The sequence below is a fragment of the Panthera leo genome, chromosome B3 (assembly GCF_018350215.1).
Source record: "Panthera leo isolate Ple1 chromosome B3, P.leo_Ple1_pat1.1, whole genome shotgun sequence".
In the NCBI taxonomy this organism is placed as follows: domain Eukaryota; kingdom Metazoa; phylum Chordata; class Mammalia; order Carnivora; family Felidae; genus Panthera; species Panthera leo.
The window spans coordinates 71,020,240-71,047,652 of record NC_056684.1 but is presented as its reverse complement, the minus strand read 5'-3'; the positions used below and the strand labels follow the sequence as shown (position 1 = coordinate 71,047,652).

The 27,413-nt window shown below is 37.3% G+C and overlaps 1 protein-coding gene and 2 non-coding genes across 9 annotated transcripts; all 3 read left to right on the top strand.

The window, feature by feature from the left end:
- Positions 1-487: 487 nt before the first annotated feature.
- CCNB1IP1 (cyclin B1 interacting protein 1) lies at positions 488-27,413 on the top strand. Of its 7 annotated transcripts, none has more exons than XM_042942557.1 (9): positions 488-510; positions 3,596-3,720; positions 7,690-7,783; positions 8,822-8,944; positions 13,608-13,684; positions 13,925-13,983; positions 16,682-17,014; positions 23,842-24,175; positions 26,426-27,413. In XM_042942557.1, the coding sequence occupies exons 7-9, from the start codon at positions 16,718-16,720 to the stop codon at positions 26,626-26,628; spliced, it is 834 nt and encodes a 277-aa protein (XP_042798491.1). In that variant the 5' UTR covers positions 488-510; positions 3,596-3,720; positions 7,690-7,783; positions 8,822-8,944; positions 13,608-13,684; positions 13,925-13,983; positions 16,682-16,717; the 3' UTR covers positions 26,629-27,413. The 7 variants fall into 7 exon arrangements, with proteins under 7 accessions (XP_042798491.1, XP_042798489.1, XP_042798490.1 ...); XM_042942555.1 differs by having other exon boundaries at positions 13,835-13,983; XM_042942556.1 differs by lacking the exon at positions 8,822-8,944 and having other exon boundaries at positions 13,835-13,983.
- On the top strand, positions 7,969-8,045 carry LOC122223479. Its single transcript, XR_006204348.1, has one exon. It is a non-coding gene; the product is annotated as a small nucleolar RNA SNORD126 (small nucleolar RNA).
- LOC122223473 lies at positions 9,977-10,123 on the top strand. Its single transcript, XR_006204343.1, has one exon. It is a non-coding gene; the product is annotated as a small nucleolar RNA SNORA79 (small nucleolar RNA).

Sequence of the window (27,413 nt, the reverse complement as noted above, 5' to 3'; positions counted from 1 at the left end):
ATGCAACTAAATTTTCAAAGCCTAAATGCTTAACCACACCCATCTTTTAGTCACTCGGCTTGTTAACTGGAATATTACCCTGAAGGTAAGTTCTAATTTGAATGGATCTAGACTGTTTATAATGAAACCTGTTACTTTGCATAAATTAACCCTATTGAAGTCCAAAGGTTAGGAAATTATCCTAAAGGAACAAAATTGTTTACAGTAGGGCCATCTAAACAAGAATGTGTATAAATAGCTTGAATTAGCCTATGTTTGCTTGTGTTAAGTACTTGAACTCAAAAGGAAACTTGGTTTAAAAAGGTCATTCTAAAAATAGTGCAAGTAGCATCACTGTTCTATAAAGACACAAGTAGGTGAAGGGGGGGGGGGGTTGTATCATTTCGGTACCTTTTAAGGTAAAGGAGGAGGGACCCTGCTTTTAACTCATTAGCCAATCAGACTCTGAGGCCACTTCTCAAAGCCACTTCCTGTCTCTCCACTTAGTCTCTCCGTTTTGGTGGTGGGCTGGTGAGTATGCACTTAATTTTGCTCCCTGATTGTTCTGAATTTCTTTTCCATTTGAGCCCTGTATCCTGATGGCAGGCCTTTTTTTCAAGCAAACATTAGAGTGTGTGTGAGTCACAAGGCGATTAATTTCGGCTGTGTGGAGATTGGGAGAAGGCAGTGAAATGCTCTGCCTGGCTTATTTCCACGTGGGCCTCTGCAGCACTGGGTCTGCCTTCCTTCCCCGAGACCTGGTGACCCAGAAACAACGGACTCTGCTTCATGTACAGAGTCCCCGTGTTCCTGGAAAATACCTGGATTCCTTTTGCTTGGAGGGGAAGGTATTGTTACTATTCTGATGCTGTTTTGACTTAGATCTCCCTGGCCGGAGGGTAGACCTTGGGAAGAGGTTCAGACTAGTACATTTTCTCTCGTGTCTGTAGAGCCCAGGCCCTCACTGGGTTTGTGGGAGCTGTAGCGAACGTTGTTTTTTCCCTGGTCTTTGCTCAGAGCATTCATTATAGCTTTCTTAGTGAGCCTAGGCAGCAAACTCTGAAGTTAGATGATTTTAGTGAGCCCTCAGAGGAGCTCCCAATTTTAATGTCGCCACTGTAGTGAGGGTGCCCTAAAAAGCCTAAGAATTACTAAAGAAAAAATCAGGGGCCTTAGCTCGGGACAAGCCCAAATCAAATTCTAGCATTACAGTTTACTCCTCCAGTGACCTTGGGTAACTCAGTGGACCACTATGAGGTCCCGCTGTTGAAAATCAAAATATACGAAGGCCAGGCATTATAATAAATGTTATATACCTTCTAGAAGTAAGCAGTAAATTTATTTTGGATATATTTTTTCTTATAAAAAGTCTTGCCTGGTGACTTTGAGTGTAAATGGATTCCCTTTTTTTTTTTTCCTCCTTGATATACATTAGTTTGAATACAATGTATGTGTTCATTATTCTTCCAGGCAGAAGATGTGAAAGAAATAAACTAGTGGATGGAATGTAGTAATAGAATGTTGTAGACTTCTCAAAATCCTTATAATTCTTACACTTTATTGTTAAATTAATGTTATTTTTTTGGAAAGTAATAGTTACATGGTTAAATTAAAAAGGGATCAAAGCGTGTATCATGAAGTCTCCTACGTCGCCTAATTTCTCTACCCAGTAACAGCATTAACAGTTTCTTATGTATACTTTCTGAGATATTTTATATAAGTATAGGCAAATATATGTATTTTACCCTCCCCTCTTACATACTCTACCATGTATCTTTTCCCACTTGAGATTTCCAAATGAATAAAGAACATCCATATTCTTTATGATGGTTACACAGTAATCTAATGTATGTGCATACCATAATTTAAGCTTTATTGGTGAACATTTAGGTAGTTTACAGTCTTGTTGTTAACCCCAAAATGAATAACCTTGTATATAAGTCAGTTGTCACATGCCACAGTTCAGTTGGGTTTGATATAGTTTATAAGGACTCTAAACATGCACTGCTTCCTGTTACTTATATTTATTTTGTACACGGTGATAACTGGAAACCAACCAACACCATAAATGTCCTGATTGAGCAATAAAGGATTTTTATCAAAAGAAAAACCACGCTGATGGCTTTTATGTGAATGGATCTTTGCCCACTTCAGTTTAAGGGATGGTTTATTTTGCTGTGAACACATTTAATGTTGAGAAGGAATGGCAACATGAACCAGAGAAACCACATGGGCAGAAGGAGCATGTTTCCAGTGTTTACTTAGCAGAATGCATGCTGGATATCTTCCTGAAATAACAGTGTTGAGTGAGTAAACTCATATTTTAGCATTAAGTTAGGGAAAACAAATGTTTTTTTGGGATGAAAATATGCAAAACAAAAGCTTCTGGGAATTCCACCAAAGCTTTTTTATTTATTTATTTTTAAGTCCTAAAAGGCTAAGATCATGTCTTGTGAAACCTCTAGTTTTCCAGTTAGGAGTATCTTGGCTTTGAAAGTGGACTTATTAGGGATGTGTCACTCCCATTAGGGAGTGACTTTCTGGGCTTCAAGATATTGTGAAAGTGAAATTTTTAGGCAGAATATCCCCATTCCTACTCATTAGCTGGTTGAGCTTGGACACTTAATAGAAACAACATATTAAACAATTTAGTTGCATGTCAGCTACTGTGCAAAGTATTTTATGTTTATTTTACCTCATTTAATCTTCACAACAGCCCTAAGAGGTGGGTGGTATTTGTCCTCATTTTACAGAAAGGGAAACCAAGGCTTAGAAAAGTTGCAAATAGGTGGGGGAGTCAAGCTCCAGTTTTGTCTGACTTCAAAATCCATTATGGGGGCGCCTGGGTGGCTCCGTCAGTTAAGCATCCGACTTCGGCTCAGGTCATGATCTCACAGTCTGTGAGTTCAAGCCCCGCGTTGGTCTCTGAGCTGAGCGCTCAGAGCCTGGAGCCTGCTTCCGATTCTGTGTCTCCCTCTTTCTCTGTCCCTCCCCAACTCATGCTCTGTCTTTCTCCTTCTCTCAAAAATAAATAAACGTAAAAAAAATAAAATATGAAGAGTCTCAAAATTAAAAAAAAAAAATCCATTATGTTAACCACAAAGGTGCCTGCCATTAGTCTCCAAACCATGCTTACAGACCTATAAGATGGAGATGACCTATATTTGCAAAATGAGGTAATATATAGAAAGGGCTTTGTAAATTCTGAGATAGGCAAAGTATTAATGAAATAGATAAAACATCAAGTTAACAGAGTAGACTTTTACTGCCTGTTGTATTCTGATTTCAAGTTATTCTTTCCTGATGTTGTGATCCAAAGCCCTCAGGTATTTCATTTGTGACCCTGGTGAAATAGTTGTCTTTTGGTATGAGCTGCATGGCCCGTCTGTGTTTCTGAGCTCCTCACTTTTATATATGCTCTGAGTGGATTCTGCTTGCACTGAGGTTAAAACCATTGGTATTTTGGGCTAAAATAGCTGACAGTGAGTGAGAAACAAAACTTGGAATCTTTTCTGATAGTAGTGCCTTATAGAGCTATCTCTAAAAGAGAACTATGCCAAGTGACAGTGTAGCATTTAATTCCTATGCAGAATTTTGTGTTTTCCTTTTGCTTCAGGTTGAAGATGGAATCCATGGAGGAATGCAGGCCTGGGTCTTCAAAAGCCTATGTGCCAGCCCAGAAGTAGCACTGTGAAATCATCTGTAACATCAATCAAGTGGGCTTGGATTTGGACATTCTCGGTAGGAATGGTTAAAGGCTGATGGGACCGTAAAGCAAGTACTTGGAACTTTGACTAAGATAATGCCTTAAAGTATTCTCTGTGTCCCATGAATATGTGTCTTTTCTATCTCAGAAAGATAGGTTCTTTAAATTACTGTTGTATCCCATAATCCTAGGCACACAGTGGGCATTGAGTAATTGGCATGGAACTGAATAGGCAATTGTCATCTTAGAAGCCTCAGATTTGGTATTATCAGTTTGTAGTTTATATCAGGTTTTCATGAAGCATCTGTTCCCATACATAAAATGTATGTTTTGGCCATGAATACCAGTACTTAGAAGCTTTTACTTCTCACAGGGGACAAAATGAGTGGGTCATTGGTAGTTTATGGGGTATTTATAAAATATTTACTTGAGTTCCCTAAATGCTTAGTAATTATGAAATGGCCTTCATTGGTAGAATGCCATTGGTAGAACTGTAGAAACCTTGCACTTCATGTCTTATTACTTATGTTCCCTTAGATAATCTAATATGCTGGTCATCTGAAAACAGCCTTAAATAATTAAAGTGTTATTCAACTGTCAGATGGGAGTAAAATAACACTTTGATTGTATCTCTCAGGTACTTAAACCACCTCAGTTTCTTTCTGACCTACTGAGCCAGTATGTCATTCTCATTATATGCTAAAACCAACCATCTTCTGTAACTCTGCTTCCTATTTCTTGTAGGAAGAAGCATGGTGAAGTGGACAGAACTGAATTTAAATCCTCTTTAAAAAAAAATGTTTATGTACTTATTTTAGGGGGGGAGGGTCAGAGAGAGAATCGCAAGCAGGCTCCACATCATCTTGCAGAGCCTGATGTGGGGCTCGATCTCAGAACTCTTGAGATCATGACTGGAGCTGAAATCAAATGTCTGGAGGCTTAACTGACAGCTACCCAGGTGTCCCTAAATCTTAGGTCTTAATAGCTCTTAGTAGCTAGTTAATTTAATTTCTCTAAGCCTCAAATTTAACAATAAATATGGGATAATAAAGTTTGAGTGAAATGATTTTTAAAGTTTCTGACAGAATAGGAATTTGTTTTAAGCTTATTTATTTTGTGGGGTGCCTGGGTTAAGCCTCTGGCTCTTGATTTCGGCTCAGGTCATGCACTCATGGTTCTTGGGATCGAGCCCATTGTTGGGGTCTGTGCTGACATTGGGGAGCTTGCTTGGGATTTTCTCTCTCCTTTCACGATCTGCCCCTCCCCCACTCGTGCTCTCTCACTCTCTTAAAATAAATGAATAGACATTAAAAAAATTTATTTAGAGAGAGAGTGTACCTGTGTATGCACAAGAGGGGAAGGGGATGGGTAGGTAGAGAGTGAGAATGCCAAACATGCTTCGCACTATCAGTGTGGAACCTCACATGGGTCTTGAACCCAGGAACCATCAGATCAAGACCTGAGCTGAAATCAAGAGTTGGATGCTTAACCTATTGAGCCACCCAGGTGACCCCAGATAATAGGAATTTTTAAGAATGTTAGATACTACTTACCTTTCTGTCACCTTATTTTAGTCATACCCATCCTTTAAGGCACTGCTATCCAACAGAATTTTCTGTGATGGAAGTGTTCTATATTTGTATTCTGCATGGTAACCATTAGCCACACGTGTTTATTGAGCAATTAAAATGTGACTGAGGAATTTAATTTAAAATTTAACAGCTGTATGTGGTGTTACCTGTTGGGTAGTGCAATTTTTTTCTTGTGATGAGAATTATTTAATTTTTTTTAATGTTATTTTATTTTTGGGAGACAGAGAGAGAGAGAGAGAGAGAGAGAACATGAGCGTGGGGAGGGTCAGAGAGAGAGAGGGATACACAGAATCTGAAGCAGGCTCCAGGCTCTGAGCTGTCAACACAGAGCCCTGATGTGGGGCTTGAGCTCACCAACCTTGGTATCATGACCTGAGCTGAAGTCAGGTACTTAACCAACTAAGCCACCCAGGCGCCCCTTTTAAGTTTATCTATTTTGAGAGAGGCAGAGTGTGAGTGGGGGAGGGGCAGAGAGATGGAGACTCACAAGCAAGGCTCTGTGCTGTCAATGCAGAGCCCAATGCTAGGCTCGAACTCAACAAACTGTGATCATGACCTGAGCTCAAATCAAGAGTTGGACACTTAATTAACTGAGGCACCCAGGCACCCTATGATGAGAACTTTTAAGATCTCTCTTAGCAACTTCCAAATATACAATATGGTATTATTTTAAGGCTCATTCAAGATACATAACTTTTTTCTTCATGAAGACTACTATGACCAATGATTCTTATTTATTTTTTTTTTAACTTTTTTAAATGTTTATTTTTGACCCAGAGAGAGACAGAGCATGAGTGGGGGAGGGGCAGAGAGAGAGGGAGACAGAATCCAAAGTAGACTCCAGGCTCTGCGCTATCAGCACAGAGCCCGACGCGGGGCTCAAACTCACAGACCGCAAGATCATGACCTGAGCTGAAGCCAGACGTTCAATCGACTGAGCCACCCAGGCACCCTGACCAATGATTCTTATTTTTAAGAATCCTTGCTATACCACTTTTTGGTACTTCCCATGGGCATTAATCTGTATCAGTCTTGTATTTCTAACTAGATTGTATCTGAGGTTATGGATTTTAAAATCTTCACATTGTTGTATGAAAAGGAACATAATAAAAATATAATAGTTTTAGTAAGTTTTAGATTATCATTAAATATAATAATACAAGAAACTTTCTAGTTAATAATAGGGAATAGTCTGAAGATTGCCTGCAGTGATGAGCTTTGTGTCTAGGCTTTCACCTGAAAATTAGATTACACTGGAGCCTTGGAAGAGGAAATTATGCTTTCTTATATTGCCATCTTGTGGCTGCCTTGGGTTCTAAATGATGCTAATTCAATTTTGCTATGTCAGGAAAGTTTTCTTTAGTTTGTTGTGATAAATTTTTACCAAAAGTAAACGTTAAATACAATCAGCATTGTCTCATGAAATTGAAACATGCTTTGAAAAAAAAGTTAACTATTTTGGATTACCTTCTCTCTCTCTCTCTTTTTTTAAGTGTGCTCCATGCCCAATGTGGGGCTTGAACTCAAACCTTGAGATCAAGTTCCATGTTCTACTGACTGAGTAAGCCATGGGCCCGAGATTACCTTATTTATTTTATGAGTTCCTGGCTCTTTCCTTCTTTTTTCTTTTTATTAAAAAAAATTTGTTCATTTTTGAGAGAGAGAGAGATAGAGAGAGAGACAGACAGAGCATGAGCAGGGTAAGGGCAGAGAAAGAGGGAGACACAGAATCTGAAGCAGGCTCTAGGCTCCGAGCTGTCAGCACAGAGCCTGACACGGGACTTGAACTCACAAACCGTGAGATCATGACCTGAACTGAAGTCAGATACTTAACTAACTGAGCCACTCAGGCGCCCTTTTTTCCTTTCCTTATTTTTTCTTTCTTTCTTTTTTTTTTTTTTTTAAAGGATTTTGTGAATCTAATGACTGGTTACAAGTATTTTCTGTAGTTGAACACCCTGTGGACTTGGAAAGGTTGGCAGTAACCCATGTCATTTATGCCCCATCTCACTGAATTTGTTCTCATAACTGCAAAGCTCTGGTTGCAGCCAGCACATGGCTCCTTCCTTTTCCATACTGTTCTCTTATTGTGAGACTCTGGACATGTAACTTTTGGAGTTTGGTTAAACTTATTGTACAGTTTTACCCAAACTTTTAAATTTATACAAGAATCTGAGCTTGTGTAAGAAGTCCTGTCCTAATGTGATACTGAGTTTGGGCATTTGGGCATTTCATGCCATTCATTCTCCAAATAGATGGGTCAATTTATATTACTGGTTGGAGATTGATACAAAGAATGGTTTCCCTTGAGGTTAATTTTCCTTGAGGCTATAGAGATGTGGCTTGGGAGTAGGCTGGTATGCATTCAAGTCCTGTAATCATAACCTTTATTATTTACTCTTTATTTTTCAGAGATGATGCATTTGGAAAGATGATATGCAGGTAGTTGGTAGATCGTGTGGTTCAACTAATTTCTAGATAGAAGCTGATGGATTTGATACCAGAGGTAAGTGTAAAAGAAAAGTCTTTTTACTTGATTTGGATTTCTAATCATCTACTAAGTTTTGGGGCTCAGTGTCCTTAGTGGCTGGAATTTGGTAGTTTGAAAAAACCTTAGTTCTAACCTTAAGAGTGTCCTCCTAGTTTAGAGACGGGGAGCCTGTGGTGGTTTGCCCTTCATCAGTCACCTACAGTTTGCCATGATGAAATGCATGTTAAGTCCGTGTTTCAGCTGATCACCCTGATTAAACACATGCTCTGAGCAGACTAAAGCTAGGGCAAACACCTGGAGTTGAATTCTGCTTCTTGGAATTCTTACTGGGATCTAGCCCCCCAGTCCCAGGTAAATCTTAAATCTTTGAATTACAGATCTGACACTACAATACTTTGTTGTGTGCTTTGACCTTTTGTGATATCTTTTTGAGATAGATAGAACCAGGGTCAAGAATCTTCCTCAGTGTAAACATTCAAACACTACAGAAAAAGCACTGATAACTGGTATAATTCTATCACCCACTTTACTTGGCGGTTTTTAACTAATCACTATTTTATTAATTTATATATAAGATTAAGAGGATTTCAGAGTTGGTTCAGTCAATTTTGTCAGGATCATAAAATGCAACACTAAATAGTCACTTAAAAGTTCTGATACAGGTTTACCTTTTTTGAAATGGAAGGATATTCAAGATACATTGAGTTAAAAACAAGTTATAGAGCAGTGTGCCTAATCCCTTTTATGCTTAAATATTTTCATATACTTATGTTTACTTCAGAAATTTTTTGAAAGGATATACTCAATACTAGGGATTATTGTTTCTAGAATTGGATTCTAAGGGTGATCCTGTTACCCTGTGTTTTCTGACTTTATTATATTCATGTATTGTATTAATTGAACCTACACAGAACAGGCTTCTATTCTTTTTATCTGTGCCTGCATGCTTCAGAGAATGGGGTACATCTGAGGGAGAAATACAGGAAATGCAAATAATCCAAAGTAACATTAGTACTTGAAATAGCTTTCAGCTTTGGCTATGTCTTTTTGCAGCAATGACGTTTCAGGAGACCAAAACTAGATCTGAGTCTGACTTCTTTCCCAGCTTGGAATTCTTGGGTGTTCTAAGTCCTGGATATACAACAGATGATGACAACATTTTTTTTTTTTTTTGTGGTAAGGCTTATGTTGAAGCTGAGAAGCTTTGACAGACATATGAATCTTTGAAAATTCAACTTTGTGGCTTCGTGGCCAGCTGCTAAGTTGCTACAGATTTAATTTTTTAAAAGGTCAAAGATGTTGAGGTAGCATAGTATATTATGCATAGATTCTGGAGTGAGACTGAGTTCAAACCAATCCTTTGTCACTTAACAGCTATGTAACCTTGGCAAGTTTCTTAACATCTCAGTGTCTTAATATCTTATGAGAATAATAGTGCCAGATTCAAAAGAATAGTATGTCACTTTGAAGATTAGATAATAAATTTGTGGGCTTAGAACACTGCTTAAGCATATCGTGATTGTTCAATAGATATTATCTGGTTTGTTTTTTTTTTTTATTGATGTTTATGATTCAGATAGAGACAGTGCAAATGGGGGAGGGGCAGAGAAGGAGGGAGACACATAATCTGAAGCAGGCTCTAGGCTCTGAGTTGTCAGCATAGAGCCCGATATGGGGCTCCAACCCATGAACCATGAGATCATGACCTGAGCCGAAGCTGGGCACTTAACCGACTGAGCCACCCAGGTGCCCCTAGATATTAGCTGTTTTATCATCAAAGTCCATGTGCATATTTATCTTAAACTATTCTACCTGGTGGTTTCTGACATCTTTACCTCCAGCACACAAAACCTAATTTAAAGTTCTAGAATTATGGTAGTAAGTATGATAATCAGGACTAGTGTGTATCTCTATGTGACTGTTCCAATAACATTTCTTTAGTTGATTGATCTTGTTTTGGCACAGAGTTATTTATCATCCTATTCCTCATTTTGTCTTAGCTGGAGCAGATGATACTTGATGGTTCATTTAGCTCTTAATTGACTTTTTAAAAATTTAGATGTAGTGATTCCTATTAAGACTGACTTGAAAAAAAAAGAATGACTTAATATCTTTATTTTTATAAATGTTTCTTAAAACATTTATTAAAACATTCTTAAACATTAAAACATTCTTAAAACATTTATTAAAGTGGTTGGAGATAAATTTTGATGGCTGTTCCTCTCACTGCTTAGAGCTTAGGTAGTGAGATTTTAGTCCATCATATATCCAAGCTGACTTGTTTTCACTCAGGGCACCATGGGGATGGGTTGGCCGTCCGTTAGTGTCTTCTGATTTTTGCGGAGTCAAACAATTACAAAGCAGGTGGTGATTCTAGGTTAAGACAATGTACCTGTGATTGAAAAATAAAACAAAACTAACATTAAAACATAAGGATGTGTAAGTTTATTGACAATCCTTTGACTGCAGTAGTATTTGAATAGCACTGACCTAGGGCTATGAAAGAAAGTGGTTTAGTAAATTGAGAATTTCTGAAACAATAACTGAAGTCATTCATGTTTACATTTTAAGTTGTTTAATCATTTTGTACTGATGAGTTTCTACTGATCAATTTTCTACCGAGTGGTTGCTTACACATTTTAGGTTAGTATTAAAAATGTATTTTTCGGGGTACCTGGGTGGCTCAGTCAGTCAAGCGTCCGACTTCACCTCAGGTCATGATCTCACGGTTTATGAGCCCTGCATTGGGCTCTGTGCTGATAGCTCAGAGGCTGGAGCCTGCTTTGGATTCTGTGTGTTTTTCTCTGCTCCTCCCCTGCTTGTGCTCTCTCTCTCTCAAAGAATAAATAAACATTTTTAAAAAATGTATTTTTCTTCACAGCATGAAAGTAGATGGAAATTAAAGATGGAAACAGACTTTTCTCCTCAGAAAGGGTTTATAGAATCAACTTGCAGGGTGTCTGGTGGCTCAGTTGGTTAAGCATCCGATTTCAGCTCAGGTCATGAGCTCGAGGTCCGTGAGTTCGAGACCTGCATTGGGCTCTGTGCCAACAGCTCAGAACCTGAGACCTGCTTCGGATTATGTGTCTCCCTCGCTCTCTGCCCCTCCCCGACTCATGCTCTGTCTCTCTCTCAAAAATAAACATTAACAAAAATTTTTTAAAAGAAATGCAAGAAAATTAGTTAAAAAAACCTTGCAAAAATGTAAGAGGCAGGAAGAGTAAAATATTTTCTTTCATCATTCTTAGATTCTTTGCTAGATTGTAAACTCCATGAAAGCAGGAAAACTTCCTTATCTGTAATGCCTGGCTTAGAGTAGATACGCAAAAATATGTGAAGTGAAACCTCCATTAGATATTTTTTTAAGTTCCTGGAAAATGGCACCCTTTTTAATGGCATTTTGGCAAGACATTTACATGTAATAATTGGGACTTAAATTTTGCCTCTGATGAAAAATGTATATATAGGTACATTGTATATATAGGTACATCTGGGTACCAGTGAGTCTACCTAAAAGTCTTAATACTTGGGGTGCCTGGCTGGCTTATTGGTAGAGCATGCTGCTCTTGATCTTAGTGTTGTGAGTTCAAGACCCAAGCTGGGTGTAGAGATTACTTTGATTATGATGCTTGATCCTTTAAGGGTCAATGAAGAATGGCTGCCAAAACAAACTGGGTTTGAGGAATAATTATATAAAAGCTTATATTTATGTATGTATGTATGTTTATTTATTTTTCTGAGAGAGAACCAGCAGCAAAGGGGGAGAGAGAGGGGGACAGAAGGTCCAAAGTGGGCTCTTTGCTGACAGTATAGAGTCCAGTGCAGGGCTTGAACTCATGAACCATGAGATTATGACCTGAGCTGAAGTCGATTGAAGTCTTAACCGACTGAGCCACCCAGGCACCCCAAAAGCTTACTGATATTTAATAGGATATCTTTTATTATGAGCATTTTATTTATAGCCTTAATTGGACATTTATCATTGATTTAAGTTTTACAGAGCACTCAGGTATGGTTAAAAAGTCATTATTTCTGCTTTATAGTTAATGTTGAAATACTTATAATTGTTTTGGCTAAATTATACTGTAAAGAATTTTTTGCCCTACATAGTATATTTATATCCCTGAGGATATATTTTACTTGCAAGGGATATAACATACAAATTCAGGTATTGGAAGTCTAGTACTTATCCCTGTGATTTGAAATGGGATTTAATACTCATACTAGAATTATAGAAATGGTATGTCACTATAATAACTTGTTAGAATTTGAAATCTAATTTTTAGATTAGGATTCTTCCATTAAAATGAATATAAGTATCAAATTAGTTTAGAGTAGATCATGCTAACATTCTAAGATTCAATGATAACAGGAGAGATTACTATTTTGAAATTTTTAGAGCAATGTGGTATATACTCCGTATAGCTGACAGATACTTAATATCTACCCAAGATCAATATCAAACTTTATGATAAAAAAATCATTTTTGAAACGTGAAGATAATCTGTAATTAAATGGTATAAATAATGCGTAAGCACAAATTATAGAGTTTATCCAGATCCTTATATTAGGAAGAATGGATCAAACATCTATAAATGAAAAGCAAAACTTTAAACCTATAGAAAAACAAGGAATATGATGACATTGGAATAGACTTAAGCACCAAAAGGAAAGATTGATAAATTCGTATATAGTAAAATTAAAACTTAGGTTTACATACCATGTAATCAACAAAGGACTCCAAAGAAATATAGAAATGATCAAAGGATATGAATGAGTAATTCACAGATGAGGGTCTCTGAGTAGTCAGTCACCTGAAAAGATGCTTAATCTCACTAATAATCAAAGAATTGGCATGTTAAAACATTGAGATGCCATTTTACTGCCATCATAAGGGCAAAAATGAAAACAAAACCAGAAAAATGACACTTGCATATGTTGCTAAGTCTGAAGCAGTGTGCTCTCGTTTTTGCTGGTGGTAGTGAAATTTATTTGAAGTTGATTATACACAAATCCAGTCTCTGGGTATTATGTTCTATAGGAATTCTTGTCATGTGTATTCAAGAAAACATGTATAGAAAGTTTATTAAAGTATTGTTTTTAATTTTAAAAACCTGGAAGAAATGTCCATTAGAAGAATGGATAAATTGTGGTAAATTTTTAGAATTTGGCTGTTAAAATGAATTAGTGAAAGGTATGTGTATTAACATGACTACATGTCAAAAACAGTTAATAAAATAGCAAAGTGATGCATACTATGATAAGTAGTTTTAGGACATGCAAAATAAGATTTTAGTAGTTTAAGGACATGCAAAACAAGATTGATATATACATATATACTAAAAGTATAAAAGCATGCATGAGAATGATAAATACCAAAATCTGGCTTGTTTACCTCTGGAGAGGTAGAAGAAAATGGGGAGGCTTCAGTTATATTTATAATATGTTACTTCATTTAAAAGAAAATCAAATGTGAGAAAGATTTCAGTTTATTAAAGCTGCATGATGGTCATTTGTCACATTTTTTGTATGCTTGATATTTAATAATAAAAACCAATATTTAAAAAAAAAATTAATGTTTATTTTTGAGAGAGAGGGACAGAGTATGAGTGGGGGAGAGGCAGACACAGAATCCAAAGCAGGCGCCACGCTCTGAGAGGTCAGCAGAGAGCCTGATCTGGGGCTCAAACTCACAAACCGGGAGATGATGACCTGAGCTGAAGTCTGATGCTTAATTGAGCCATCCAGGTACCCCAAAAACCAGTATTTTAAAAAGTTCTGTTTGGTGGATGGGTCTCTGTATCTCAGCCTTGATTGATTTTAGTAATCTCATCCCCAGGAGCCCTCCAGAAAAGAGCCAGTGAAGGCAGTGAAAGGTTTGCCATAACAAGAGGACACAATGCCACTAAGAAGGAGGTTAGTTCAGTTCCTGGTGTTCCAGATAACTGGGATACTAAGTCTTTGTAGCCCCCTGCCCCTTTTTATTCTATCCGGCAAAATTTTGGCAAAAAAAAGTATACATACACACACATACACACCCACATAATATGTATATTATTCTTACAGACTTTTAGCCAAATGGGTTGGAAATGTGAAACTGACTCTAGAGGAAATTTGAGACTGACTTTGAAACTGACTTAGTTTTGAAACCCTAAGGTTTGGGGAATCAATGGTCTTGATGAAGAAGCAGGAAGAGATCATGTTGCAGTACAAAGGTAAGTTAGATCACAAAGTTAGGTATTGGTTGAATTTGAATGCTTTGTGTTTTCTAACTTTAGATTCTACACTTTTGTAGTATATTTGGCATAATTAAAATCAGGAAATGCATAAACTGCTCAGATATGCAAAAGAGATGTTAGGGGTTTACACATGAACACCCACTTTTGTTTGAATCCGGTTTGTACACCAGAATTAAGTTACCACTGTAAACTCTCAGACGACATTTTAGGAAATGTATATAAAGGCCAAGAGGACCCTTTCTAATTACTGTGAACAAGTTGGAAGTAGACAGAAAACTAGCCAAAAGTTGTGTAATTAGGATAGGTTTTGTTTGAAGAAGAAAGGGTTAGTATTAGAGATTTACAACCCATAAAGGGGTTTACAGGGCTTTGGTGTCCATTGTGTAGTATCTGTTACTACACATTATGCGGACAGGTGGCTGCAAAAGACAGCATTAAGGCTTGTATTCTGAGGACCCCTCAAGCCCTCTTCAGCTTAGTTTCTAATATGAATTCCAATAGGCTTCTATAGATTGAGCAGAAGACCACGCAGGTTACACAGAACAGAAAAGAAATTGGCAGGTGACAGCATTAGGGTAAAACAGGCACAAACATTTAAACAATTAAAAGTAGGTCCAGGAGAGCACACAGGTAGATCACCTCAAAAAAGCTGTGACCCCTGATCCTCTCCCTTCATTTCAGGCCCTGTAATAAATGTTGGTAACATCATAAACTAAGGAAAAGTTCTATTTTTAAATGTATCTAGAAGATATGTGAAAGCTATAAAGATCCCTGTACCAAGATGGATAAAAAGTAAAATGGCAGAACTAGAATGTGGAGGTGATAGCTATCCAATTACGGGCATCACATTTCCGGGACTTTTTCCTACTTAGGAAGTATGTGCTGCCCAGCCTGTCATCCCCAAGTGTTTCTAGGACAAACATGCCTGTGTACTCAGAGGTTCTGTTAGCTTCTCAACTGCCTCTCGCCCCCCTGCCCGCTGTTACCTGGGGAGACTGACCTCAGCTGTTACACCCAGGAGGGCTAGGATGTTAACTCTTCTGCCATTCGAGGGCAGTGAAGGGAACTCAATGGCTGTATCCATTGGGCTCCCAAGCGGGAAACCTAGACCACACTACGTGAGACTCGCACCCTCACAGCGCCTGATATGCGCCTGCGCCGGGAATACGTACCCAACCAAGTCTGGGTGCCACAGCCTGACCGGTCCCAGGATCCCGAGCCGTACGAAGCCCTGTGCCCAGTACCCGGCAGGCTCCGGGGCAACCCCGCGCGTGCGCTCTCAGATGTAGTAAGAGCCGCAGGGCGAGCCCTCCCTACAGTAGTTGTGGAATTGTGGCGGCAACGGTGTTTTCCCGCGCTTTATCTGGGCGCCTCAGGTTAGATATTTTATTTGTATTATTATTATTTTCTCCGTAGACCGCAGGAAGCAGGCCAGCAACTCCAGAGTGAAGTTTCTGTGAGTCTAATTCTCAAAAACTTGGCCCTCGGTAACTTGGACAGCTCACTAAATTGGCTTTATTCCCTCAGGGAAAATTGGGAATTAGCCGCTCCCCTCGCTTTGCCCGAGAAGGCTCTGGTTCCAAACGTCCCAGCTTTTCTGCTCGCCCCATGCCTATTAACCCTGCTGAAGGTAAAATAAGCCTTATAACTCCGGCTGCAAGGTGCCATTTACCTTTGGAGCCTACCTCAGCGGGTACTTTGGGGATAAAGGTGTCAGAGCGTCCTCGTCGACCCCTGTGACTGAGGCAACATTCTTGACAGAATTTATCGGTTGATAAATGTGAACATTTTTCCTTGGTGTATAATTGACGTGTCACAATTATTTCTTACAGTATATGATTTTGATATATCCACAATATTGCTGTCCAGTCTCGGTTAGTAAAACTCCAGTGAGAGTGGACGCTATATTGAAAAGTAACCTAAAAGTATTTATTTAGTTTTACATTTAAAAAAAATTGCAAGGATAGCATTCAATAGTATTTGTATTAATATTGAATGCTATCCTTGCAATTTGTTTGCAAGGAATTGTTTGATGATAAAGCAGCTTTTATACAGTTGTTCAGGTTTCATAATAGTCATTTGCTTGGACGAATTAAATTATTTTAATACTAGCAGATTACTACCGGCTTTTTAGTTAAGGCGATGCAGGTAAAGAATCTGAGAAGTCCATGTATTGTGAAAAACCTAAAAATGTACCTTAAAAGACACTTTGCACTAAAGAATGGTTGAAATCAGTGCCTGGACTTAAGTCTGCCAAGTGTGAGAAGTGATACTAAAATATGCTAGCAAACTATGGACGGTCATAAATTTGGCTTTTTTATTTAGGTATTGAGGAATGGCGAAGGGCGTAATTAACTTTTATTTGTTTGTACTTTGCAAAATGTTCCTAAACTTTATTTTCTACGTACATACTATTTTTGGCTTTAGTAAGATTTGGACCACTAGTGTCTTTAATTTGTTTCTTTAAAATTCTTTTTCATGGACTTTCTAGCGGTTTACACAAAAGAACACAGTTAATATTGAGTGAAATCAATGTAACATTGATAATAATTACAAAAACAATAAAATACATTATTTTATCGTAATTAAATGAAAACATGGTCTGTTTATTTACTATTTATTTCATTTTCACTAAAAGTTGACTTATTTGGCCTTTTCATTTACCCTTTATTAGGATTCTTTTCAGCATCTGGAGACCTCACTTTCTATTATGTCTTTGTGTGAAGACATGCTGCTTTGTAATTATCGCAAGTGTCGTCTCAAACTCTCTGGTTATGCGTGGGTCACTGCCTGCTCTCACATCTTCTGTGATCAGCATGGCAGTGGTGAGTTTAGTCGTTCACCAGCTATCTGCCCTGCCTGCAACAGTACCCTTTCTGGAAAGCTAGACATTGTCCGCACAGAACTCAGTCCATCAGAGGAATATAAAGCCATGGTATTGGCAGGACTTCGACCAGAGATTGTGTTGGACATCAGCTCCCGTGCACTGGCCTTCTGGACGTATCAGGTTAGTGCTTAGGCTAGTTTTTCTGGACAGTATGATTGGAGGCATGTGGAATCTTCTAATGTTTTTCCTTCATTGTGTTTGTATTTATTTATTTTTTGTGAATATATAGAAAACTTTCTTTTTAATAATTTTTTTTTTCAAAAGTAATATGTTTAGGGGTCCCTGAGTGGCTCAGTTGGTTAAGCATCCAGCTTTGGCACAGGTCATGATTTTGTGGTTTGTTGGTTTGAGTCTCACGTCAGCTCTGTGCTGACTGCTGGGAGCCTGGAGCCCGCTTGGGTTTCTGTGTCTCCCTCTCTCTCTGCCCCACCCCTGCTCACGCTCTGTCTCTGTCTCTCTCCCAAAAATAAATAAACACTAAAAAAAATTTAAAAAGGTCATATGTTTACTTTTGGAAATCCAAAGGGAAGAAAATAAAAAAATCACCCATAATTCCATAACTTGGAGATCATTGTTGATATTTTTGTGTATTACTGGACTTTTTTTGTGCATAAATATGTTTTACATATATATATATTTTGTCCCAAAGTAGGATAATATCAGTTAAAGCTGACAATATATTATGATTACTAGAATATTTTAGTATTTTTAAATTAGTTATTTTACAATCATAATTTTAATAGTTGTATCATAAATTACTTCCAAGTTATAAAAAAATGTGATGAGCATTCTTATCAAATTCACGTATTTATTTGCTAATATTAAATTCCTGAAAGTGGATGAATACATATTTCAAGGTTCTAAAAATTGCAGTTAATTAATTTAACTTTTAAAAGATTTTATTTTTAAGTAATCTCTCTGCTCAATGTGAGGCTTAAACTCACAACCCTGAGATCAAGAGTTGCATGCTTTACCGACTGAACCAGCCAAGTGCTCCCCAAATTGCAGTATTTTAAAATTGTCCTCCAGGTAGGACCTTTTGTGTCCCTTAAATGTATGAGGGTGCCTGATTGTTCATATTTCTACTCACCAATTAGATAATGAGTAGAGTAAAATCTTGTTTAAATATGCACTTCTTAGATGACGGTTAGCTGAAAACATTTTCTTGTATGTTTTCATGTATTTTTATGAATTGCCTGTTTTAGTTTGCTTATTTCACTTGCTGTAGGTTTTTTCCCTATTGATTTGTAAGAATTCTCTCTCTCTTTTTTAATGTTTATGCATTTTTGAAAGAGAGACATAGCATGAGTGGGGGAGGAGCAGAGAGAGGGAGACATAGAATCTGAAGCAGGCTCCAGTCTCTGGGCTGTCAGCACAGAGCCCAACGTGGGGCTTGAACTCACAAATTGTAGAGATCATGACCTGAGCTGAAGTCAGATGCCCAACTGACTGAACCACCCAGGTACTACAAGAATTGTTTATATGTATGTAATTCAGATATTGCAAGATATTATCTCTTTTTTTATTTATCTTTTATTAGTCTTTTTTTTTGATATAATAGAAATGTCTCATAGTTTTTTTCTAGTTTATTAAAACCACTGTGATGAGCATCCTTATTACCAAGTTCACATCCTTAACTCATGATTTCTGGTACCTTCTTAGAAAGACTTTCCTGTGGAGAACTTTAATTGTGTCCTTGAGTATATTGTATATCTTGCATATACATTTATAATGCTTTTTAAAGATTTTGCTTGTCAACAAGTTAATCCTTTCATTATATTTTTCTGGGTAAGGCATCCCTCTTATATGCTCCTGTATCTTATGTGTACTTTTATTGTATTATTTATATGGTATTATAATTATCTGCATACTTGTTCATGTCTTGTAGTTGGGAGAGTTCTTTATGTCAAGTTTTGATACTTTATCTCTGGGTCCTGAGTGACCATCATAGTTACTGGTCTTAAGTCTCAGTAAATATTTATTGACTGAATGAATAGACACTATATCTTAAAGTGGATTCCTATTTGGGGGATAGTACTGATTGAACATGAATGTGTTACTGTTTTCATCTTTTCAAATATGGTAGAAAGCAGTGAGTGAGTAAAGTAGTCAGAAATAAATTTTTTTTTTTTTTTCTATTTAGTCATTCAACAAATATTTTCTGGAAACATTTATATTTCATGCACCTTCTTAGGTACTGAGTATACAGTAATGAACAAAATGTATGAGTTTCAAGAAGGCTACAGTTTAGTGGTGATAAAGATTAAAAAACCCCAGACATTTATAATTGTAATGTGTACATTATAAGGAAAGTGCAGAGTGCTGTGGGACTACATAGAAGGGACTGGTAACCCAGACTTGGTGGAGTTACATCACGCTATATTGAATGGGCAAATTAAAAAAAAATTTAGAGGTGAGTGGTCATATTTCATTCTTGTCAATATATAAAGGATAGTGAATCCAAAGATAAGCTAAAATTTGTGTCTGTATATAGTAGTTGTATATGTGTAACAAACTTAATGGCTTAATCAACAAATTTAGTGGCTTAAAACAACATGTTTATTATCTCAGTTTGTATAGGTCAAGAGTTCAAGCATAGACTCTGCTCAGATTCTCAAAACTATAATCAAGGTGTTGACAGGGGCTACAGTATGGCCAACTGAGGAAAGATCTGCTTCCAAGCTCATGCTCTGGCAGCATTCACTTCCTAGTGGCATGTGAAACAGAGGGCCATATTTTTTGTTACTTTTTTAAAAGGATTTTATTCTTTATTTTATTTTTTAAATTTTTTAATGTTTATTTGCTTTTGAGAGAAAGAGAGACAGAGGTGTGAGTCGGGGAGGGGCAAAGAGAGGGAGACACAGAATCTGAAGCAGGCCCCAGGCTCTGAGCTGTCAGCACAGAGCCTGATATGGGGCTCGAACTCACAGACCATGAGATCATGACCTGAGCTGAAGTCGGGCGCTTACCTGACTGAGTCCTCCAGATGCCCCGAAGGGACTTTATTTTTAAAGCAGTTTTAGGTTTATAGCACAATTAAGAGGAAGATGGAGAGATTTCCCATATATTTGTTGTCTTCGATACATGTATAGTCCTCCATTATCAACATCTGCCACCGCGATGGTACATTTGTTTTAAATGATGGACCTACATTGACATGTCACTATCATACAAAGTCCATAGTTTACATTAGGGTTCTCTCTGTGCTATATATATGCTGTGAATTTGGACAAATGTATAATGACTTATATGCACCATGATAATATCATCCAGAGTAGTTTCACTGCTCTAAAAATCTGTGCACCAACTTTATCCCTCCTTTCGCCTAACCCTGGCAACCACTGATCTTTTTACTATTTCCATAGTTTTGCCTTTTTCAGACTGTCACACAGTTGGAATCCTACAGTTTGTAGTCTTTTTCATTGGCTTCTTTTTTTTTTTTTTAATTTTTTTAAGGTTTATTCATTTTTCATAGATCGACAGAGGCAGAGTGTGAGGGGGGGAGAGGCAGAGAGGGAGACACAGAAGCTGAAGCAGGCTCCGGGCTTTGAGCTGTTGGCACAGAGCCCGACGCAGGGCTCGAACTCACAGACCGTGAGATCATGACCTGAGCTGAAGTCTGACGCTTAACTGACTGAGCCACCCAGGCGCTCCATTGGCTTCTTTAACTTAGTAATAGTCATTTAAATTTTCTCTGTTTTTTCATGTCTTGATAGTTCATATCCTTTTAATGTTAATACTATTCTGTTGTTAGATTTTACACAGTTTATTTATCCACTCACCTCTGAAGGACAATTTGGTTGTTTACAAGTGTTGGTAATAATGAATAAAGCTGCTATGAACATTTGTGTGCAAGACATGTTTTCAGTTCCTTTGGATAAATACCAAAGAGCATGATTTCTGGATTGTATAGTAAGAGTATGTTTGGTTTTATAAGAAACTGCTGTCTTATAAGAAATCTGTCTTCCAAAATGGCTGTAACTTTGCATTCCTACCATCAATGGAGAGTTCCTTTTGCTCCACATCCTTGCTAGTTATCAGTGTTCTGGATTTGGCCCATTCTAATAGGTGTGTAGTAGTATCTCGTTTTAATTTGCATTTACCTGATAACATGATATGGGGTATCTTTTCTTTTTTTTAATTTTATTTTTTAAAATTTACATCCAAATTAGCATATAGTGCAACAATGATTTCAGGAGCAGATTCCTTAATGCCTGTTACCCATTTAGCCCATCCCCCCTCCCACAACCCCTCCAGTAACCCTCAGTTTGTTCTCCATATTTATGAATCTCTTCTGCTTTGTCCCCCTCCCTGTTTTTATATTATTTTTGTTTCCCTTTCCTTCTGTTCATCTGTTTTGTGTCTTAACGTCCTCATATGAGTGAAGTCATATATTTGTCTTTCTCTGCCTGACTAATTTCACTTAGCATAATACCCTCCAGTTCCATTCACGTAGTTGCAAATGGTAAGATTTCATTCTTTTTGATTGCTGAGTAATACTCCATTGTATATATATGTATACCACATCTTTATTCATTCATCCATCGATGGACATTTGGGCTCTTTCCATACTTTGGCTATTGTTGATAGTGCTGCTATAAACATGGGGGTGCATGTGTCCCTTTGAAACAGCACACCTGTATCCCTTGGATACATGACTAATAGTGCAATTGCTGGGTCGTAGGTATTTCTATCTTTAGTTTTTTGAGGCACCTCCATACTGTTTTCCAGAGTGGCTGCACCAGCTTGCATTGCCACCAACAATGCAAAAGAGATCCTCTTTCTCCACATCCTCGCCAACATCTGTTGTTGCCTGAGTTGTTCATGTTAGCCATTCTGACAGGTGTAAGGTGGTATCTCATTGTGGTTTTGATTTGTATTTCCCTGATGATGAGTGATGTTGAGCATTTTTTCATGTGTCGGTTGGCCATCTGGATATCTTCCTTGGAGAAGTGTCTATTCATGTCTTTTGCCTATTTCTTCACTGGATTATTTGATTTTTGAGTGTTGAGTTTGATCAGTTCTTTATAGATTTTGGATATTAACCCTTTATCTGATATGTCATTTGCAAAAAGCTTCTCCCATTCTGTCGGTTGCCATTTAGTTTTGCTGATTGTTTCCTTCACTGTGCAGAAGCTTTTTATTTTGATGAGGTCCTAGTAGTTCATTTTTGCTTTTGTTTCCCTTGCTTCTGGAGACGTGTTGAGTAAGAAGTTGCTGCGGCCAAGATAAAAGAGGTTTGTGTCTTCTTTCTCCTCAAGGATTTTGATGGCTTCCTGTCTTACATTGAGGTCTTTCATCCATTTTGAGTTTATTTTTGTGTATAGTGTAAGAAAGTGGTCCATCCAGGTTCATTCTTCTGCATGTCGCTGTCCAGTTTCCCAGCACCACTTGCTGAAGAGACTGTCTTTATTCCATTGGATATTCTTTCCTGCTTTGTCAAAGATGAGTTGGCCATATGTTTGTGGGTCCATTTCTGGGTTCTCTGTTCTGTTCCATTGATCTGAGTGTCTGTTCTTGTGCCAGTACCATACTGTCTTGATGATTACAGCTTTGTCAGGATATCTTTTCATATGCTTACTTCACATCTGTTTATTTTCTTTGGTGAAATGTCTATTAAGGTTTGTGACTTTTTTTTTTTTTTAAGTTTTTAATGTTTATGCATTTTTGAGACAGAGAGAGACAGAGTGTGAGCAGGGGAGGGGCAGAGGGAGACAAGAATCAGAAACAGGCTCCAGGCTCCGAGCTGTCAGCACAAAGCCTGATGCGGGGCTCGAACTCACAAACTGCAAGATCATGACATGAACTTAAGTCAGCTGCTCAACTGACTGAGCCACCCAGGTGCCCGCCCCTGTGACTGATTTTTTAAGTTGGGTTATTTATTGTTGAGTTCTAAGAGTTCTTTGTATGTTTTGGATAACAGACTTATCATGTCTTTTTTTTTTTTTTTTTTTTTTTTTTGAGAGAGAAAGCGTGGGGGTGGCAGAGAGAGAGGGAGACAGGATCCGAAGGGGGCTCGAACTTATAAACCATGAGATCATGACTTGAGCCGAAGTTGGATGCTTAACTGACCAAGCCACCTAGGTGCCCCAGATATTTTCTCTCAGTCTACGGCTTGTCTTTTCATTCTCTTGACATTGTCTTTTGCAGAGCAGAAATTTTCAACTTTAATGAAATCTAGCTCATCAGTTCTTTCTTTCACAGATTGTGCCTTTTTGTGTTGCATCTAAAAAGTCACCATTAAACCCAAGATCATTTAGATTTTCTCCTCTGTTATCTTATAGGAATCTTATAGTTTTGTGTTTACATTAGTTCTGTGATCCATTTTGAGTTAATTTTTGTGAAGGTTGTGTACAGTCTTATGTTTAGATTCATTATGACCTCAGTATTGTGCTGGCTGTTGCTCAAAGGCTGTACTCAATTACTTGCCTTGGCCTTTGCAACATGGCTACTTGCTTTTACAAAGCCAGCAAGAGTGTGCTAAGGCCGACTTTATAGTCTTATGTAATGTCAAGCAGCATCTTTTCATTTTACCTGTATTCTTGTCACAGCTTCTGCCCACATTGTAGGAGACAATCTAAGTACAAGGAGACAGGGATAATTGGAGACTGTCTTATCTGTTCTCCATATTATGGATTACTTGAAATATGACATTCATATTTTTTAAAAATACTAAGACTACATGTCACTTTTCAGGGTTAGATAGATACTTTTGTTGGTATAATGGTAGCAGTTTGAGAATATTCCTCCAGAGTTTTTTCTTATGCGTTTAGTGACATGGTGTATTATTTTCTATAGTAACCATCCAATGGTACATCTAGTTTGCTTCTTAATCTGGTTCTAAATGTTAAATTAGTAATGTCCTGGTGTAAATCTTTTTGTGTAAAGTTTTATGATATATAACTTTGTACTTATTACCTTAAAAATCTCCTTTTCTCTCGGGGCAGGTACATCAGGAGCGTCTCTATCAAGAATACAATTTCAGCAAGGCTGAGGGCCATCTGAAACAGATGGAGAAGATATACACTCAGCAAATACAGAGTAAGGATGTAGAATTGACCTCTATGAAGGGGGAAGTCACCTCCATGAAGAAAGTGCTAGAAGAATATAAGAAAAAGTTCAGTGACATCTCTGAGAAACTTATGGAGCGAAATCGTCAGTATCAAAAGCTCCAAGGCCTGTATGATAGCCTTAGGCTGCGAAACATCACTATTGCTAACCAAGAAAGTATGCTGGAACCATCCATGGTTGCACAATCTGGTGTTTTTGGCTTTCCATTAGGTAAGAAAGGACATATAATATCCAATAACTGTTCTTTAAATCTTTCACATTGTGTTCTGCACAGTTCTAGAAAGTCAGTGGAGACTCCAAAGGCCTAGAGTGGTGATAGGTTCCAGATTCCTTATCCAGGTCTAAACATGTACATCTTTGCTTTTATTTATTTTTATTTGCTTGTGGTTAAGTTACATCTTCATTGTAAACAGTAAATCTCTTCAAAATAGTTTGCAAATTGATACTTTTAAGTGAAAAGCTGTTTCCTTGCAGTAATATTAGTTGCCAGTTTTTGATTCCTTACTAAGGACTAGATACTGTTATAATATTACATATATTCATTTTATTTTTAAAACTTTGTGAAGTAGTTATTACCCTTATTTTACAGATGAGAAAACTGAGGCACAGAAAGTTTCAGTAAATTAGTTAAGTTACAGAACTATCTTCAGAGCCCACACTCAACCATTTCCTATCCTCAAGAAGTCCATGTTTCATTTTCTTTCACATGGCAATACTGATTGCACAGTACTTAAGTTATTGTTGGTTTGCTTTTGTTCATTCATCAAGTATTTATCAAACATACTTCATGTACTAGTCTGCTAGACATAATCCTAGGCAATGAAAATATAAGGATTATGCAGATAGGATTCCTGCTTTCTGGAAGTGCACAATCTAGGAAGTTACCAGTTCTTTTCTGCTTGTTAGGTGCCTTGACAGATACAATGAAACTCGTGTCTCTTCCTGAGTTCTCTTTATACTATTCTTGATATAATAGAATCCAAGTGATTTTTGCTATGCTATTAGTATAAATTAGTTTTGGAATGTAAAAAAGTGAAGTTTCATGTGCTTAATTTCCTAAATACATGTTTTTTGAATTACAGCCTGAGGAAAAACATTTAGTAGGGGAAGAGATGTCCTAGAAAAGGCAGGAAGTAATAAGGTGAAGAATATCAGATATAAGAATTGAAGCAAAAACAAGTTTTTGCTTAAATTTCAGTTAATCATAATTATAATTTAGTCAGTGTTATTGTATATTAACATTATAGATATTTTTTCCTTGTTACAATCCATATTTATGTTGATTTCTTTATATTCATCAGTTCTTTCCTGTTTCACTTTATATGCACACTTAACCTTTTTTTTTTTTAACTTTTTTTTTTTTAATTTATTTTTGAGAGAGAGAGAGAGAGAGAGAGAGAGACAGAGTGCAAGCAGGGGAGGGGCAGAGAGAGGGACACAGGCTCCAGGCTCTGAGCTGTCAGCACAGAGCCCGATGTGGGGCTTGAACTCACAAGCCGTGAGATCATGACCTGAGCCGAAGTTGGACGCTTCACTGACTGAGCCACCCAGGTGCCCCTTAACCTTTCTACTTTTATCTCTTGTTACAGCTGTTGGCTTGAAGCATGTTTATAGTCAGCATTCTTTTTTAGTTACATACTCCATTTAAAACTTGTAGAAGCCAAAGAATGGTTCAGTGGAAGTTGTTAAATGTTTATTTAATCAGATCTATTGTCTGATTTTTTTTTTTAATGTTATTCTAATCTTGGACTGTGAGTATGTGCCAGTTTTTCATAGTTGATATATATTTCCTGTTTGTGGCAGTATTTTTAAAAAATTTTATTCTAGAGGCTCCTGGTGGCTCAGTCAGTTAAGCGTCGGACTCTTGATTTTGGGTCAGGTCATGATCTTATGGTTGTGAGATTGAGCCCTGCATTGGGCTCCTCACCAGATGAGCATGCTGAAGATTCTCTCTCTCCCTCTGTATGTACCCCCCTTGCTAGGTGCACTCTCTCTCTCTCAAAAATAAAATAAAAGTAAGTAAATAAATAAAATTATTCTTAAAGAACCTGGGACAAAAGGCTTTATACACACGCGTGCGTGCATGCGCGCGCGCATACACACACACACACACACACACACACACACACTATTCCTTTGAAGTAGATTACATAGATAATGAATGAAATTATGAATTGTAAATTCTGGCTATACTAAAAACATTTCACTGTAAAATTACTTTTGGTGATGAGTTCATAGCTACTGGAAAGTGCATCACAGCAGAAGGTATAGTATATACTGTGGTTGGGGGAGGGAGTAGGAGCCATCATAACCCTTTTCTCTATCCAATATTAAATTTATATTTTACTGTCTCATAGGAATTGATTCTGTTAAAATATTTATTAAATGAATTTTGTCTTTTTGTACCTAAAGATCTGTAAGCAAATGGATGCTTAAGTTTTCCCCTTATTTTTTTCCTAGGGAACAACTCCAAGTTTCCTTTGGACAGTACACCAGTTCGAAATCGGGGTGGTGGAGATGGAGATTTTCAGTTCAGACCATTTTTTGTGGCTTCTCCCACAGCACCTGAACCCAGCAACAGCTTTTTTAGTTTTGCCTCCCCAGGTCATGAAGTAGAGCAGCAGCAAATCTCTAGCAGGGCCTTTAAAGTGAAAAGAATTTAGCTCATTTTACACAATGTTTCTCTTATCACTTTCAGTGGTCTCATTTAGCAAATTACCTTTATTCTAGTTAGGGTAGGAGTCCCCATCATTGTGCTGTTATATTTTTATGAGAGACTCAGTGTCTGTAGGAATGGCTTTAGAGTCTAGTTTCTTTTTCTGTTTCCATTATTTAAGACATGAGCATTATATTAAAGTCAATTTTATTGTGAACTGTTAAGTTTTCACCAGCAATGAAAAGGGTATATTTTTGACTGTTTTGTGGATCACCATTTGTTTTCTTTCTGGACTACATGCTTATTTATGATGTATGTGTATATAAGCACTGTGGTATATGTCTACATGTCACTTTGGGTTCTGGTATTTATGCATATATGTATATATGTGTTCCTTTATATTGGTATTTTGCTGTGTTTGCCAGTGTATTTATAAGAAGATTTTGGTCTCTGGAAATGGCAGGTGAATCTGTAGCTCGTTATTTGGCCATGTATATCTATTTGTATATATTTATTTATTTGCCCTTGTGTTAGTTTGTGGAGGTGTGTTCATGTCAGTGAATGAGAGTACAATTTGATGCATGTATATGAAGTCTTATATTTCTTTTTTAAAATGATTCATATTGATAAAGTTATTTTGTAAAGTTGATTTTTGGCATTTATTTTAAAATGAAATTACTTTTTCTTTACCCTTTTGCCAGCAGTTGCCTTGGGCCTACTTACGCAGAAAATTTAAACAATATATTATTGATCTCAAGAGATTATATTAATTAAAATACTTTTAAAGATTTA